Source organism: Trematomus bernacchii, unplaced genomic scaffold (assembly GCF_902827165.1).
Source record: "Trematomus bernacchii unplaced genomic scaffold, fTreBer1.1, whole genome shotgun sequence".
NCBI lineage: Eukaryota > Metazoa > Chordata > Actinopteri > Perciformes > Nototheniidae > Trematomus > Trematomus bernacchii.
The window spans coordinates 7,256,687-7,275,257 of NW_022987313.1; the positions used below are offsets into that span (position 1 = coordinate 7,256,687).

At 41.0% G+C, this 18,571-nt stretch overlaps 1 protein-coding gene across 2 annotated transcripts; it reads left to right on the forward strand.

Annotated features, from left to right (window-relative positions):
- The first annotated feature begins 14 nt into the window (after window positions 1-14).
- On the forward strand, window positions 15-17,613 carry rpap1 (RNA polymerase II associated protein 1). Of its 2 annotated transcripts, none has more exons than XM_034121604.1 (27): window positions 15-85; window positions 775-968; window positions 1,169-1,317; window positions 1,562-1,654; window positions 1,823-1,991; window positions 3,587-3,751; window positions 3,923-4,150; window positions 5,454-5,569; window positions 5,694-5,792; window positions 6,154-6,255; window positions 6,337-6,504; window positions 7,048-7,227; window positions 7,334-7,468; window positions 7,612-7,782; window positions 8,450-8,607; window positions 9,475-9,645; window positions 9,731-9,926; window positions 10,311-10,420; window positions 10,592-10,787; window positions 11,172-11,318; window positions 13,250-13,392; window positions 14,014-14,443; window positions 14,959-15,077; window positions 15,170-15,401; window positions 15,515-15,691; window positions 16,613-16,669; window positions 16,894-17,613. In XM_034121604.1, exons 2-27 carry the CDS (start codon window positions 779-781, stop codon window positions 17,050-17,052), a joined length of 4,260 nt encoding a protein of 1,419 aa, XP_033977495.1. In that variant the 5' UTR covers window positions 15-85; window positions 775-778; the 3' UTR covers window positions 17,053-17,613. The 2 variants fall into 2 exon arrangements, with proteins under 2 accessions (XP_033977495.1, XP_033977578.1); XM_034121687.1 differs by lacking the exon at window positions 15-85 and adding an exon at window positions 126-288.
- Window positions 17,614-18,571: the final 958 nt, after the last annotated feature.

Sequence of the window (18,571 nt, forward strand, 5' to 3'; positions counted from 1 at the left end):
GGTGCAGCGTGGTGTCACATTAAAAATCTTCCGTGTTGGTTAAACGAGAGTTGTGTATCACCACGGAACCAGCACTCAACTGAAGGTTAGCTTGCACAAATGTTACATATTTTAACACAACAAAGACGTCAACATTTTAATAAAAATGTTTGGTGTTGAGTTGGATAACTTTAGCTTTCGCTGAGTGAGGTTTGAGATTTCAAGCTAACGTTAAATGTTCCGTTCAGCCCCGGTGCGTGCTGATGTAAACTAACCTACACGTGAAAACGGGAAAGCAACATTAAACAGGTAGCTAGTGAGCTAATGTGAGATATAAGTAATTTATTTGTTTAAGTAGTTAAAGTCGGTCGTTTTCTGTCATTTGTACGCTCCTAGATAACGTGAGCTACGCTTAAGATTATTAGCCATGCCTAATGCATATTCTCACGTTACCCAAAAGTAGAGAGATAAGTTAATATTGAATTGACAGTATTTTCTTAAAATGATGGTGTTCAATATGCCAGAATGGAATTCAAATGTCTATGTAACAGGGGCGTAACACAGTTATTTTGTGGGCAGCTTTGGGCCCCTAAATCATCACAACGTATCACTCCTATATCCTATACTACTATACTCGTGTCAAAGTATGTTTCCTCCACTGTAACGGCTTAGGTCAGGTAATGCCAAATGTTGGAGAGGTTGGATTCATGTACCAGTATAGAGAGACACAAACGGATAGGGGAAATTAGAGTTTGTCAAAAATATGTCTTTATAATCATCTTTTGTGTCTTTCAGAGTGATGTTGCGGCGTCCCAAGCCAACTGACTCTGAGGCAGACGTCCTCAGAGATCAGGAGAAGTTTCTAACCTCTGGTGCTCCGTCTGCTGCCAGTGTGGTCCGCCGTCCTGACAAGAGGAGAGGAGAAGGAGGAGGGGAGCATAACGGGAAGAGTGATGAAGAAAGACAGAAAGATGTTGTCACTATAGAAGGTAAGAGATCGGTCTGTTTTAAAAATACTTGTAACAACTCATTGACAATGTTCCTTAAACTCTAAATGAGGCATGGTAGTAGTCAACATTAATAATTTACACACTTCTCCGAGTGGACTATATCTATCAATCAAACTTTTTTTGTACACCATATATACCGATACATACAATTATTTAAATGTCTTCTATGTTTCTTCAAGATCTTCCAGACGAACTCCCGTCTCTGACGCCAGCCCCTCCGAAGAAGTCTCGCTTCAAAACTGGTTGTGTTACTTTTGAGGATGAGGATGCTGGGGAGAGGCTGGACAAACATGACACTCACGTCACCGCTGTGCTCTCCAGGATCGTTGTAAGTACCTGTTGTTAAATATGAGAGTGGGAAGTTTAAATCAGTGACTGTATGCTAAATGAAATAGCCTATTTTCTCTGTTGGACATATTTAGGTATACATACATACATCCAGTTTGTCCCTTACACTTTGTTGAACTGCTTTTGTCAGTTATCCAAGCTGGCTGATATCATGTTTAGCTTGACAGTTTGAAATATCATAATGTTTTACTGGCCGAATCAATAACATTATTATTTGTTTTCAGGAGAGAGATACCAGCTCGACTCCAATATCTCTACCAGCATTTACAGGCCTGGCTTTCCCCAAAGTAATGCACCGCTCAGAAAACAGCTGTCAGGTAAAAAGTTATTATTCCTATTCTTTATCAAAAGGTGTGATTCTGAGTCTTAAAGTGTATAAGACAATTTAACCATAAAGCTAAAACACACGAAAAAATATCTGTATGTACAGAAATACTGCATTCATTTTAATTCTATTGTTAAATGTTATTACTGCTTACTACTAGGTGCAACAATCTTCAGCTGGTGGAAAGAAGAGTATCTTTGCTCTTCAGATTGCAGCTCAGAGACTCAAGGAGGGAAAGACACCTTTACATTTTGCACCTAAAGCTCCCCACACACCTGAACACAGAGAGCAGAACCTGCAGCCTGAGAGCAGCATGGATACAGATGATAGTAAGTAAATGTGATTCATATCATAAAGTGATGTTGGTTTTTGATGTGGGATCCTCAGGTGGTCAGTTGAATGGATCCCAGGGAAATACAGAAACAAAATGACAAAATGACCGCAGCATCCTGGCAAGGACAAGAAGATTCGGAGACAGTTTCTTCCCGCGGGCAGTGAGACTGTTAAAAAATTGAACTGTTGAAACAACATCAAACATTCATCTGCTACTCAGTAGTATGTATCTAATACCTAATATATATATCATTCCAATAACTTGTATATAGACTCGTACTGCACTATTCCACATCATAACTTTATTTCATTTTTATAACTATTATTATTTTTGTATTGCTCATGCTCTTATTGTTATTATGTTGCATTGTTGGAGAAGCCTGTGACATAAGATTTTCAACTGCATAATTACTCTGTAGCTATGTCAGATTGACAATAAAGAACCTTGAACCTTGAACCTTGAACACAAACATGGCTCTAGCACAGTGGTTCCCAAACGGTGTGCCGCGGCACACTGGTGTGCCGTGAGGCAAGTCCGGGTGTGCCGTGGGATTTTGTGACAACCATACGTTATTATTGCAATATACAACTACACAAAAATAATTATTTTTTAATTTACTATATCAGTACTTTGTATGCACTCATTTCATAATACAGAGGCAAACTCTATACCTAAAAACAATTCTTTAAAAAAAAATCCTCACAGAACCCCATATTTCGCTGTTAACGCAGTTGCAGGTGGGAATTATGGCACTGCAGGCGAGCGGCAGATTTTCCCTACAAATAGACGAATCTACTGACATAAGTGGGGCTGCCCAACTTCTGGCAAACGTCAGATATGTTGATGCTGACTCTATCAAAGAGACGTTTTTCTTTTGCAAAGAAATGGAAAGCCATACTACGGGAGAAGAAATATTCAGGGTAACTAATAACTATTTAAAAGAGAACAGTCTGACCTGGAATATGTGCGTCAGTCTTTGCACAGATGGTGCGGCAAGCATGACGGGGAGAGTGAAAGGATTTATTGCTAAGGTGAGAGCACAAAACCCACATATCGTGACAAACCACTGCATTTTGCATAGAGAGGCATTAGTTGCCAAAACCATGCCCCCGGAGTTGACTGAGGTGCTGAATCAGGCTGTGCAGATGGTGAATTACATCAAATCAAGGCCCCTGAAATCTCGCCTCTTCTCCCAGCTGTGCGCCGAGATGGGAGCCGACCACCAAAGCCTGATCCTCCACAATTTTTTATTTTGTGACCTGTCTGGTTTAAATGAGTGTGTTGCTGCTTTGATGAAGCCTAATTTGATAAAGTTTCAAATTAATTTCTGAAATATTTCGTTAATAAATATTTCATGAGTAATATAGTTGTCTTTGTCACATTTTATTTGGCATTAGTAAATAATTATGCACATTTACAGATATTTTACATGATATGAGTGATAACACGTGTTATAAGGGCTATAAGGTGTGCCTTGAGATTTTTACTTGTCCTTTGGTGTGCCTTGGGCACAAAAAGTTTGGGAACCACTGCTCTAGCATATAGAGCCATGTTCAATTTGAATTCCTCTCTCTCCTTCCTATTCAACAGAGCCAGCTGCATCCTCAGGTCCCAGCCTGCTCTCTGGTAAGGGGCTCGGGGTCCCAGACAGCTCAGGAGAGACGATGAGGATCCACAGGGAGAACCAGGAGAAGCTCCAGGCCATGTCCAAGTCTGAGATACTACAGGAGCAGAAGAGACTTTTAACTCAGCTCGGTAGGCAATGATGTTGTCCACATGATAGTTAAATAAAATAATATACAGTATGCTGTGATGAAGACATGATATGTTGTTGAGTTTATATCCTATCTAGTAAAATACACGAGAACTTTCTTTCTTCTTTTTGTTGGTACTTCTTCTTTTAACAAGATTATTTCCGCTTCCCAGATCCTACACTGGTGAACTTTGTTAGGTCTCGAAAAGCCAAGAGCGTCCCGTCCTCTGCCTCCGCATCCGAAAAACAACCCCAGGGCAAAAGCAGCAGGGACAATTTTCCTCTTGAAAATCTGAGCAGAGAGTCAGACTCCTTCAGCGCATCTCTGCCTCTTCAGAAACCCCAGGAAGTAGAGATGGAAGGAGATGAAGTGCCACCACAACCACCACCTGCTGTGAGAGGTATGATGGATTCAAAACCTTTTCATCTGGTCAGTTGTTCCTGATCCCCTGCCGCTGCTGGAGATATAAATAAATAAAGTATGTGGATGACTATGCTATATCATATTTCATATTACGTCCATCCTACTTATCGCCTATTTAATTTACTGTGGTGTAATAGAATGAGAACATTAGCTTCAAACCTTTTTCACTTTACATATTGAACATTTTCATCTCCCTCCCAGTGTATCTCCAAAAATTATGATTTTAAAGGTTAATGACACACTAAAGGGGGAAGTTTTCCATTACGTGTTCTCTTACTTATTAAGCTAAATAAACCATTTAAAACCCCTCTTAGATCAGCTGGAATAATCATCGTCACAAAGCTCAAAAGCTTTTTTTCTCTGACATTTCACAGATCCGTGGTTCACAGACAGGGTGCAAAAATACCTTTTAGTCCATTGGCCAAATGACTCGTGAATATTCAAGAATATTTGAAATTATTACCTTGTTGCTTAGACATTCAAATGATTCAATCAGTAGCATATTTTGAGGAAAAAGTCTTGAATGTCATCAGACCATCACATCTGTCTGCCTTCATCTCCCTCTTCTCTCACTCACCTGATGCTCCCTGCTCTCCCTCTCCTCTTCCTCTCAAGCATCCCTTCTCTGATCGTATAATTAATGTGTGATGATTCTGCTGCATGGATACAATCCCGACATTAAGCTGGTCATTGACTTCACTTTGTGTGATTAGCAGAAAGGCCGGACTGAGCCAGAAGTAGCCACTCACTGCAATTAAGTTACTGCAGATCATTCAAAGAAAACTCCCAGCTCAGTGTTCCTCATGGAGTTTTTATCATCTTTTGTCCACCTCATCTTGTTTTTAAATTAAGCCTTAGTTGATCTAGTTGTCAGGTCTTTATTCTTGCAACAAAAAAATATATACATGCAGGATTGTTTTCTTCCACCTTGAACATTTTCTTGCTTTTAATGAGAGATAGTTTTTGTCCGTATTGATCTGTTGTGACATGTGTGGTCTCCCCAGAATTAATATTTGTGTATTAAAGCAGATTTACTTCAACTGGAAAATAGAAACATCTGCACCCCTACTGAAAATGTATCCATGTGTCTATGTCTTCAGAAGCAAGCACATGTGCTGTTCTTGTGGTTTCATATAGTCAGTAATCACTAGTTTGTGTTTACAGTTGTAAAGTAGTGGGAGTTCTCTATCTGTGCTGGCTAAAACAGTCGACAGTTGTACCAAATTAAACTTCACACATGATTGCTAAGACTTGCTGTTTCCTTCTCCGTGTGAATCTAGAGCAGGATCTGCTGCTGAAGCCTCAGAAGACATGGGTCCACATGGATAAGGCGGAACCGGAGAAGCTGGAGTGGATGAAAGACTTGCCTGCACCCAGAAGGAAAGGAACCAAGAAGGTGCAGAGATATTTCTTACAATACCAGTAGATAACATTTTTATTGATTTCAATTCAAATCTTGTATTTAAATACGATTTTCTGCATTGAGTCAACACATTGTGTGTTTCTGTTTCCGGATGCAGGCCATGCAAGCTCGGTTTGACTTTGCAGGGACTGTGATTCCACCAACGCAGGATCTGCCCACTCATTTGGGCCTGCACCACCACGGAGAGGAGCCTGATGTCAGTAGAGAATACATAAAAAACTATTTTATAAAATATATAGAACATCTTTAGGTCTATTCACGATGTTCCTTTGTATTTAAGATAGCTTTTAAGAAACTCAATAGAAGCTCAAATGTAAACAAACATATTTGGATCAGCCATAGTGATTTGCTTATGTCTATTTTCTAATGTAAAATATTGAATACATTTTCTAGTTATTATTTAGGTCGTTTCACTGTGACAGCCCAAAATATCTTTGAAAAAGGGAAGCGGTATCTAGACTAAAAACCTAATTAATGTTAAAGGTTATCTTTTAAGATGAGGCTCCAGGTATTTTCTTTAAAGTATTTGTACTCTAACATTGGTGACTTCTCCTCAGCGGGCAGGTTACTCCCTGCAGGAGCTCTTCCTGCTGTCTCGGAGCCAGCTGATCCAGCAGAGGACTCTAGCCATTAGCACTCTGGCTAACATCCTCTCAAAGGTACACAAACAAACACACACACTGTTGCTGCAGAGGCACATTACTTTAGTTACTCATGTGAGTTCATTTCTTCCTCTGTAGGCCCGTGCCGGGGAGTACCTGTCTGTCCTGAAAGGCAGCATGGTGTCCACTCTGCTCGACGCCGGGCTGCTCTTCCTGCTGCGCTTCGCCCTGGACGACGGTGTGGAGGGAGCGATGTCTGCAGCTGTGCATGCACTCAAAGCTCTTCTTGTCTGTGAAGAGGATGAAGTAAGGCAACCTGAAAGTATTACAGTCTGTCATTAACCTTTGTGCACCACTTGGGACACTTTTGGCTTTTCTGAATTATAAATGTGTTTCTCATTGTGACTGTGTTAATGCATTTGGGCATAGATTTTGGCAAGGATATTACCTTTTTCTTTCCTCAGAATTATGAAAGCTCCTATAACAAAACCATGCAGCCAAAACACAGACACTCAAACCCTAAACATCTAATTTTACATCAGTTTTTTGACACAGACATTTTTAATTAAGGTGTTCAGAACAACTTTTCTGGATGCACATTGAATAACATTTAGTATTTTTTCATATTATTGTATCATTTAATTTGCAAATAGTCACCTAGGCCTACAGTAAGTCTGATTAGGAAGTGATTGTGCAGAGTGCAAGATCACGGTAAAGTTTTTCACAAACTATGCCAGAAAAGTAAACAATTGTTTGTTGAAGAGATGATAGACTTTGGTTGTCTGTTAAAGTTATTTTTATAAGATTCTTCCAGTCCTTTTTGTTCATTTCTAAACCCTGCCCTCTCAGGAGTGTTTGGACTGCACCTTCTCCTGGTTCCGCGGCCTGGCCTCCTTCCCTCTGCTGCCATCTACTCAGGAGGAGGAAGAAGAGGAAGATGCAGGGCTGCCAGAAAATATGAAGTTCACAGCTAAGGAGAGGGAGGAGAGGAAGAACGATCATGATGTCGCAAGGCAGGATGTTGTCAAGGTAAACATGTCTTTGGCTTCTCAGATGTGCTACATATTGTAAATGTTAAAAAGTTCTCTACATTAAGTTTGGATGATTATTTCTGTGATTCCTATCTGTGTTTCAGGGCCTGCTGAAGATGAAACTCCTCCCGAGGCTGCGTTACATCCTTGAGGTGGTCCGACCGTCTCCTCCTGTGGTCCAGAACGTCCTGCAGATCCTGACTCGTATCGCCAGGCACTCCTCTTCATCTTCCACCCAGGTAAAAACCAGCCACTTATAGAATAATACAAAATAAATATTGTGCATAAGGAGGACTGTTACAATAAGTCCCACCTTGGCTATATTCGAACATTCATAGCACCCAAACATTGCCAGATTCAATAAAATGTATTTCCCTCTCAGGTGCTCAACTGTCCTCGCTTGATGGAGACGGTGCTGTCAGAGTTCCTTCCCTCTTCCTGGACCACGCCATCTTCTCCTCTTCCTCAGTCTGTTTACGGACTCCCACTGGCCAGTGCCATGAAGCTGTTGCGAGTATTAGCTACCTCTGGCAGACATGCCTGTGCCAGACTGGTAAGGACAGCTGTGGAATTTATTAGGGCAGAACAGTATAATGGACTGATTATTTATTAGACTAACTTTGTTTTAGTAGTTGTTTTGCTTACTTGATTAACTGTGTCAATACTGCTAATGCCTTGCACATATGAAAGTATCAAGTGATGTGGGAATAATGGAGACACCTTTCTCTATTGATCATGCCAGTGGCATAACTATCGACGGTGCAGCTGCATTTATAATGTACAGCAAACCAAAGCACAAGAGTGGCGCTCAAAAGAGAAAGGACAAGAGAGAGTGTATGTCCGTGCCTGTGTGAGCGCATCAGCGTGCGCTTATGTTTGGGGCGATGGGGGGGGGGGGCCTCAAAACAATATTTGCACCGGGGCCAATCACAACCTTGCTACGCCACCGGATCATGCTCAAGTCATTTGTTTTGCATAGTACCGTATGTGCATGGGTCTGAAATCTAACATCTGGGATCACTTATAGTTGTGACCATCTGTAAAATGCAAAAATCACAATTAGTGTTGAGTATAAAATAAGAATACTATGAAATACTGCTCTTCATTTGCATGTTTGTGACCTCTGATCACACACGATAAGTACCAATGTCCAATTTCGAATTATTCCACTATTCCCACATGTATAAGTATTCTTGGCGCACATTTCTCTCTTCCTCCAGTTCAACTATTTTGGTGTGAAGGAGCGTCTGCCTTGCCTGCTGAGTGTGGACCCCAGTGAGCTGCTGCTGGACCCAGCCGAGGCACTCAGGATCACCACAGAGGCCCTCAGGCTGTGGGCTGTGGCAGCCGGCTATGGCCAGGCCTGCAAACTATACATGCGAGTACACACATTCAAGCTGAGGGTTAAACTCAGAAAAGGGAATGTTCTGACTCTCAATGAAGACAGAAATGATAAAAGAAGAAGTTTTGATGGCGTTGTGAAGAAGCGTGGGATCATGGGAGTTGCAGTAAATTGAAGTCAGCTTCTCCTCACATAATTATTTGCAGTTACTATCAACCAAACAGAGACGCTAACTAAAACTGTTAAAAACAAGGAATACATTTGCAACCAGGTATTTCTCCAACACTGCTCGCCTATTTTTCTGACCATTTAAAGATCACCTATTTTAGCTAAATCCACTTTTTCATGTCTTTTATACATAAATATGTGTCCCTTCTGAGTAAAGACATTCTGAAAGTTTAATGAAAAAATATTCTCTCACTTTTTGTCCTGATCCATTTCTATAAAAACCTGTCTGAAAATGAGCTGATCAGATTTTGGCCACTTTATGATGTCATAACGATTTTTTGGCTTGTGTAACCATTAGCCAATCACCAACCAAGGTAACACCCGCCCACCTTATCACCTGAATCTCCTCCTAGAGCACCATTGTGTTTTTTTTTAACCAAATATCTCTGAGGGGCGTGGGGAGTGGCTCCTTATTTAATTAACAGACCCAGAATCAGCACTTTTGAAACAGGGCTGAAACAGAGGGGTTTATGGGATGCTACAAAGCATGATCTGTTTTGGTATTTCGAGTCAAACATTTCAGAGACACGTTTTGTATATAACTGAGAACTATAATATATTGATGAAAAAGAGTTAAATAGGGGACCTTTAAGATTGACACCCCATAGTCCTCTCTTCTGCTCTTCTCTCAAAGTGCTCATCTTTCATGGCTGTACTGTCCTTGTGTTCCCACAGAGATCTGTATCCAAGCTTAGCGAAGTCGTTACAGTCGTTTCACAAAGTCCTGGCCCCCTCAGACCCTCTCCTGCCGCTGCAGCTCCCGAGGGTCCTGGCTCTGCTCTGTCTGCTCACACAGGTCACACACACCGCCGGCTGCCACCAGGAGCTGCAGGCCGGCATGGTCAGGTACGGAGGAGGATTAAAGAGGGTTTTATAAAATCTTTACACAACTTGAATCCCTTTTTATCCACATGTTATGCTTTCTGTTTAGCTCCCAGGGAGAAGAGTGCCCCCCTCCTCCTCCAGTGACTTGGGGTCATGTCACAGGGTTGCAGGCATCCTTGTTGGGACATCTGAAGGGTTTTGTGAAGAGCCTTGATAACCCTGTTCAGCAGGAGAGCAGCCTGGCAGTGATACCAGCTTACCTGACCTACCTAGAGGCTTACTACCATCAACTCTCCAGACAGGTACCACTCACTGCCGCGTTTGGGCATTTCATAGTTAATGTTTGATCATAAAAGTACAGTTGAATGAACATAGTTTCATTATGTTAATGTGTGCTGAAAGTAAAAAATAATTGCATTAAGCCATGAAAATTGCAAATCAGTGCATCTCTGTTTGTTATACCAAGAACAATTTTGAAAATTGATAGGACATTGAATTCACAACTATATTTGAGGAAATCTATCAATATCAACATGGATGAACTTTGCAAAGCTCCATTAAGTACATAACAAATGGAACACAAATAATCATTAGATTTGTTGTGCCAACAAAATGTAACAAAGGACAGTAAATGCAAAATGTGAAGCAAATGTTTTAACTAACATGAGTTCATTACTCTTTCTCAGAGCTGTTTCAAGCCAGTAGACACTCTTCAGGAGCTGGAGCGTCTGACGTCTGAGGTTCTCCTCCCGCTGCTGTCCCACCATGCTGTTCAGAGACTGGTGAAGAACCTAAAGTATGTCTGAATTACCGTGAGACCGGCAAAGCCATTATAGCTCTTGTTGATATTTTTTGTATTGTCCCTTACTGACAATATAGATGGAAATGTTCACAGTACTGTCTCAGAGTTCATTTGTTGACAGCTTTTTCTATTGTTATTCACTTTATTCTCTTTTTTATACACCAGGTCTTCCTCAGTAGTGTGTAATGATCAGTCCAGTCCTCCGGGCCCGGAGCTGACTCCCAGCCTCCCTGGTTTGGCGTGCCCAGGATGGAGGGACCGCCCGGGGCTCGTTGCTCCCAGCTCCCCCTTCCCCCTCCTCACAGGCCTGGGGCTGCTGCTGGAAACCATCACAGGCATCCACAAAGGCCTCAGCTGCAAGGTAAAGTTTAATCACTTCAGTATTTTTTTTAATGATAGGACAGGGACAAACCACAAGCGCCACGAAAAACAGAACATGATGTTTTCTTTTATACCAATAAAGGCTTTGTTTGCCTTCTCTTGGCAGTGCGCATGTTGTTCTATCACTGAGCCAGGAACAAGTCATGTTGAATCTATTTATTTAACCCCATACAAGACTCTCTGTCCTTTTTCAACCCTTGCCTCGGATAAGCAAGAACTCTCTCACACAAACCCACAAATATGCAGGAACCTTTAAGTTACTTAATATATTTTGCTGCCCTCTTGTGGTGAAATAGACAAAGTCCCATGTAGTTAATCTAATGTTTTCCCTTTTCTATGTTTGACTTTCTCTCCCTCTTTGTAGTTCGCTGCTCTCCTCCTGTCAGAGCCTGTGGTTGGTTACCTGCGTTGTTGCAGCCAGGCCAAGCCCACCCTGTCTCACACCGGAGCCTGGCTCCTCCGTCATGAACACCACCTCCTCTACCTGCTGCTGCAGCTGGCGCACAGACTGGTAGGCTTCACCTTGGATCAGAAACAGTCTTGTGATACATCGAGTTTAGTCTCTGTTGCATTGTCTTCTGTGACCAACTGCCAATGTTTCAGGTTGTGGTGGTTTCTGTCATATACCAAATCCAGGTCCTAATATTAATGGCTCATAACACTTCCTTATTTTTGTCTCTGTTTTTGTGCAGAATATTTTAATCAATTTCATATTTGCCACATAACATTATTTCCTATTGTGAGACATTAATCCATTATCAGGAATTGATAGGGGAATCAGAATAGATTAAAAAAGAATTAAGGATAATTTATTGTAACAAACGGTTGCACAACGAAATGCAGTTTTAGTCCATTTATTCTACACAAAAAATCAAGACATGCCTAAACAAATTAATAACATGCATTTGTTTTTCATTTGCATAATAATAGCATGACTAAATTGAGTATTTATTCAATATATGATAATATTAATTACTATCAGCCATCAAGACTCATACTAACAGGCTTATCAGTCAGTGTGATACAAGTTCCAAATGGATCCTACACTGAGGCCTTATTCCTCTTTCTGTTATTCATCCTGTGAAGCATTTACTATTATGGGCTGTTTTCATCAACTCTTTTTTTATAAATTCTGGTTATTTGGGTGATTTCCAGTATCCAAGTTTTGTCCTAGCAGCCTCTGAGATGCCTAACATGATTGCTGAAAATGTTCCACTTGATTATTTATGTATTTGGGGTCTGTCCCATAATAGACGTAGTGTCCGAGAGACTTCACATCAAAATGCTCAAGTTCTATAATTGTTCCCCAGAAGGGATGGACTCATGGGCTTTCCCAAACCGTGTATGAAAATGCCTGTGTCTTTCTGACATTTCCAACACATACAGTATTTATGTTGATTAAATCTATTTTATTGAGTCTTGCTGGTGTCCAATAATATCTTCGCATTGTTTTCCTAATTGGATAATTTTCCGTTGAACTTTCCCTTATGTATTATTGTTTATTATTGTTTATTATTTTTTGCCATTTCCCTTGCCCTTTTACAGACCCGACTGTAACTCTTTCTCCCACAATATTTTAAGGTTCTTACAGTCATTGCTCAACAGTTGGTTGGTCTGTTTTGTAAAATATAGAAGCATGTGTGTAGAAGTCTTAACTTCTATCATTAGGTTGAATCCTCAAGGTCATACACCTCCTGATCTGAACAGATGAATTAGATTATATTTTCAGAGTAAGACACAAACACACCAGCTTCATATAAATCAGCAAAAGAACATATCCCATTAAGATGCCTCTTCTTCATATATGCTTGCACTGCTTACCCCATGCTAATCATAATGTTTTGCCACAAGGTAGAATACAATTTAACAACAAAAACAATGTAATGCTTCTTTACAGTGTATGTATTCTGGTCCAGATTGCTTTGGAGTGAGACTTGATGGGATTCAATACATTATGTGAACACTTATGAACAACTAAATCAAAATGATAACTTTAACTGATTATTTATGTTCGAGTGTTATTGCTATTGTTATTGCTATTTGGGCCATTTTTAATAGAAATCCAGTATAATCATGAGTCTTGTAACCCTAGACGTTCTTGACCCTAGGAAAACACATTTTACACACTTAAACCCTGGGGTTTTCCCCTCCTATGAAAAGATAAAGATCTGTGGAGATACAGTAAGTGTTAATATCATAAGTATGTAATTGAATTTTGGTGCAACCACCATTTTTATCACATTAACCATCCCCCATAGTGTGAGCATAGTTGTCCCGCCACTTATCGAAATGAATTTCATTTTGTTTTGTAGCACTGGTTCAGAATGTAATGTAGGTATGCCTTCCACATTCCAGCTTTGTTTAATTCCAAAGTGTTTCATGTAAGATTGTATTTTGGACAATTCTGATCTTTTCACCTCATAAAACATTGATTTCTTTCAGGTGTCCATTGACCCAGAAGTAGCCAAGTACGCCTCGCTGTACCACCAGGTGGCGCTGGTTCTGCTGCCCTGGTTGTTACCTGGCAGTGAATATCTGGGACATGAACTGCTGTCCACCATCATCTTCAGCAAGGACTTTATATCGTAAGCTTACATTTACTTTACTTAGTTTGAACACTATCAAACCAAACAGCCTCTTCTGTTGTGATTGTATATAATACATCTCGTCCAAAGTATTGCCAAATGCTGGAAAAATACGGCAGATTATTTTTTCATATTCATAGTTTCAGGTAAAATGAGACTGAGGGGATATTTGCAGTGTTACAGTAGCAAAGAAGAGTACAACAACAAGAGGCATTAGGAAACATAAACAAGATATGATAAATAAGTAAAGAGTAAAAAGCTAAATATGGAAGGGGAGATTTTAATCAAGCAGGTTATCATTGCAAAGTGAACCCAGGCAGGGCGAACCGCTACACCAGATTACTGCCTAATAGAGGGCTACTCTTTAAACAAATCACTCATTTGAAACAAAAGATTGATTTGTAGTGGATTTGATTGATTATAAAAGCATTTTAACAATTCTGATTGGTGTAAAAATGACCAATCAAAATCAACTCCTTAACACAACTTTGTAATATAATAATATAAGTAGGTAGACAGACAGAACTTTGGAATGATTAAAATAGGAGAATGGTCCATTTCCACCAAAAGTGAAGTTCCTCCACAGTACACTCAGTTTATATGAATGTGTTTGCTTTCCAGTGAGGGCCACAGCGGAGGACCTGAGGCCGTGGAGCTGGGGGAGCTGAAGCTCCAGGAGGAGACACACAGCTCCTCCCCCTCACTGCAGACCGTCGGAGCTCTGCTGAGAGAGGCCTGCGTCCAGCTGCCCTCCATCCGAGGCTGCTTCCTCACTCAGCTGGCGTACCTGGAGTCGTCCGTGCTGACGTCCCGGGACGCTCTCCTCGGCCGCAGCCCCTGGATCAGCTCCCACCTCCTCCCTGAGCTCACCGGTCCCACCGTGCCATCTGATTGGCCCTACCTCCCACTCGTCAGCCTGTATGAGCGGACAGGGTCTTCGGACGGTGGAGGGTTGGGGGTGGAGGAACTCCCTCAGTGGGCTCTGCAGGCCGTGACCCACTGTCTGCAGTGGCTGCTGCTGCTGGAGGTCTGGAGGGAGGAGGCACTGAAGGTACAGACTGACAGCCTCTTCACTCTGACACCTCTCTGTCATGCATGTACATGTGTGCACCTATACCTGTATTCCAATGCATGTGTTTATTCGTACTGTTAGTGTATTCAAAATATCTATAAACAGAGTGGAAAACTGATTTTCCCCTGGGAGATCAATAAAAGTTCATCTTAATGTTTATCTTAAGTCAAATATGTCAATTGTATTCTATTTAAAACATTTTTTTATTACAATGCTATGCTAGCTATGCAAAAAGCAATGCCCAGTATCCCATTTAAAGTTACTTAATTTTCTGAAGCTTGATGGAGTTGGTGACTTCCAGTCTTTGAGAAGTACTTGTATTTGTATAGATTGATTAATCAAATATAATTGTGAATTTTTGCCCAAATAATAATATTCCTTCATGTATAAAAACTTCTAATCAATAATACAGATCATGTTGTAGTCAAGCATCTCTTCTGGTGGGTGTATATTGTTATAGTATCTAACCTCCAGAACATTTTATCATGTTGCAGGTGATACCTCCTGTGGCCAAGCTCGCCCGCCTGTCCTGTGTGTTCCTGTGTTCCAGTGACCTGTTCCTGGAGAGACCTGTGCAGAAACTGACCTGGGGTCTGTTCAGGCTCCTGACCAGGTCTGAACATGTTTGACATCCTTTGTTCTTTCCTTGCAAAACCTACATTTAGCACAGAGAACAGAGTTAAAACAAATCTCTTCCATTATCAGGCGATCCAGGCTGGACTCTTTGGACCTGGACGTCCCTCCTCCGGGTCTCGCCTCCTTCCAAGACCTGTACACGGCTCTTCTGACCCAGTACGAGGCCGTGTCCTTTGGAGACCGGCTCTTCGGCTGCTGGTTGCTCTTACCCCTGCAGAGGAGGTACAGCGCCACCATGAGGCTGGCTGTGTTCGGGGAACATGTGGGAATGCTGAGGTCCCTGGGAGTCACACTGGAACAGGTAATGATGAGGAGGCTTTTTCATGGGCTTTCACAATTTCAACACAAACGTTCTATGATTATTTAACTTTTGATTTGGAACAATTACTTATCTCTCTGTGTCTTGATTCGTAGCTCTCCATCCCTATCGAGCGGTTCACCTCTCCCCCTGAGGACTCCCTCCCTCTCCTCAATCTCTACTTCCGCTCTCTGGTCACGGGGACCCTGAAGCCCCGCTGGTGTCCGCTCTTATACGTGGTTACCTTGTCTCACGTCAACTCCTTCATCTTCTCTCAGGACGCTGCAGCACAGGTAGAGCAGTGTATAGCAAACAGGCCAAACCAGATGAAGTCTGCTTGTCTATCAACTGAATAACGGAAAAAATGACTTGCTCAGTTTACTTGAAACTTGTTAGAAGGCCGGAGTACTGGCAGTTGAAAAAAACCCTTACATTTTTAGAAAAGATCCAAAAAAAGCAGCAGATACAACGGTTATGTTTCACGTTCGTTAAACATTGAATGATGGCATTTGTGCTGCATTTATGAATGTCATAAACTCCCCACTGGAACATTTTACAACTCGGAAACAATAATTACCACGTTGTTTAAATCTCAGAGCAATGCATATCATTTATTTTTTTTGTAGTGTCCATGTTGTCTCCTCACTACGACATGAAGCTCAAAGCAGATTAGAAACGGGCTATTTGAGGAGCCTGTGAATGCACCATTGGCCTTGGATATCTGGTTTATGTTTTGTGGCTTTTTTAAATCAACCAAAGGGAAACCTGGGGCAAACTGCCACACATTTATTTTTTTAGCAAATCCAGAACATGCACTGAATAGGAAATTTGATTATTGGGAAGTGTTAAATGGTTTTATGGGGATTTGTGCACATTTTATGCACAAGAGAAAATAAGCTAGCTGATTTTACGTGTCATGTGTTATTGATAAACTGTCAAAGGAGCAACCTCCGAGTTGGTCTCACTTCACTTGGCACCTCAATATTCCTAATTGTGGATATAAGTCATGGTATGTGAGTTTTATTTTTGAACACCTTAGAGTAAGAAACACATTCAGTGAGTCCAACTGTTTAAAAAGACAGTGTTTTTGAGCAGTTTAGCTGAAAGCGCAAATGCATGCAGGTGTGGAGTTTGTAAAGTAAACACAGAGACGTGCGTCAGGGCAGAACATCAATGAAGCCTTTCATCTATTAATCCCTTCGTCTCTTTTACAGGAGGTTGAAGCCGCACGTCAAAGCATGCTGAGGAAGATCTACTACCTGACAGATGAGGTACATTTTCTGCTTTTTTTGTTATTGCAATCAACAGATTTTTCTATCTGGCTGTCTCTGAGGCTGCGGGGTGTTTATTGAGTGTACCGACTCTTCTTTTCACCTCTGATGATGTTTTCTCTACAATCCTCTTGTTTTTCCCCGTTATCACGACCAATTCAAGTCACTTTTAATGATCAGCATGCCACTTGAAGTCCTTTTCATTCTCTTTGTCTCATTTCCAGGTGTTGAGGAGCCACTTGCTTCTCTTCCGTCTGCCGCAACTGAACTCAGAGTTTGGCTTCGATATGTTCGAGCAGTTGCCTCCCATTAGAGCAAAACGTCTGGAGAGCATCCTCAGACTGCAGATCGGCAGCGATGACAAAGGTGACAGAAGGCAGTAGGCAGTGAAAAAATAAAAATAGTAGTGAGCCAAAAACAGATCCAGAGAAGGGACAGTATGGGACTGTCAGGAAACCAAAGGAGAGACTAAGAGAAACACGAGTAAGAGAAAGAGTGAGACATTCAAGAGACAAAATGTCGACCATAACATTTTCTGTGGCCTCTTTTCTCAGAGAAAACCTAATCTGAGGTAGATTTGGCCTGCTCGCAATGTTTAGCACTTATTTGAACCTGCTACACACATAACAAGGTTAGATTTCACAATCTAAGACTATATTTTACAGACCATCTGTTGAAATTGTCTGTTAAAGTTTGTCATGTTATCTGAGGTTACATGAACGCATCTGAACTAAATGTTAAAAATGAAGTGCAGATGCAGCGAGGCTCAGGTTTTCATCTTTTCCTCTAATACCTTTCCTCTTAGCAGACTGGGGGGATTACATGTTGAGATATTAGCACTTTCCCAGTCAGTGTGTGTCTATTGATCTTGAAAAACAGACCAGAGTAATTCTTGGCACCTCAAAGTAAAGTGCCTGAAATGTTCTAATAAAACATTATTTCCAGTTTGTGTAATGCCTTTTTATTCTTTAATCAAAATCACAGCAAATACAGCGTATAGTAATAGAATTAAACTGAGTCTGAAGGGCCTGTTCTTTATTGACAGTCGCTCCACGAATGCAAATGCATTGATTAAAATGGGGCAGCGCACATTTTGTTTTCATTGGTATAACCAAGGTAAAATGGGGTTAAAGACCCTCCAACATCTAGAGGGGGTCTCTCGGGGATCGCTGGGACGGATTCTTCTCCGTGTCACTGATCAATCACACTCACATCACAGGTACTTCACATTTGATTTCCCTTGAAGCAGCTCCCATAAGGGGCCGGTGTGTTTCCAGTGTGTGTGCTTATACTTCCTCTGTTAGATAACACGTTCTACTGCTTCAACAACTCCTCAGAGACTGACAGAGACAACTCTTTTCTTTACTGCTGTGTATAATATTCCACCTGGAATTGGTTATTTCAGATATAACCTGAGGAGGTGAATATATTTTTGCATCAGCCTACTTATGCATTTTATAAATATTCTGAAAAATAAACTGAATTTATTTACCAGGCAACCTTGTCATTTAGGGTTTGGAGATTTTAATGGTTTATATTCAAGATTCAAAGGTTCTATTGTCATATGCACAAAGCTACAGTGTAGAAATGGCAATGAAATTCTTCTGACCTGAGCTCCTCTAATAATCCAACATATATAATAAAATACAAAAATACAAAATAAAAAGTAGTGCAAAAAGTCTATATACATGTAAATAGAATATGATATGTACAAGAACAGAATATGAAATAAAATAAAAATAAAATACGGTTTATTGCGTGGATAACTATTTATATAAATAAGTATATTGCAAGATGACAAACAGGAATGTTTATCGGGGCACTTAACAGAGCTCAGGTGTTTAACAGTCTTATGGCCTGTGGGATGAAACTGTCCCTGAGTCTGGTGATTTTAGTCCGGAT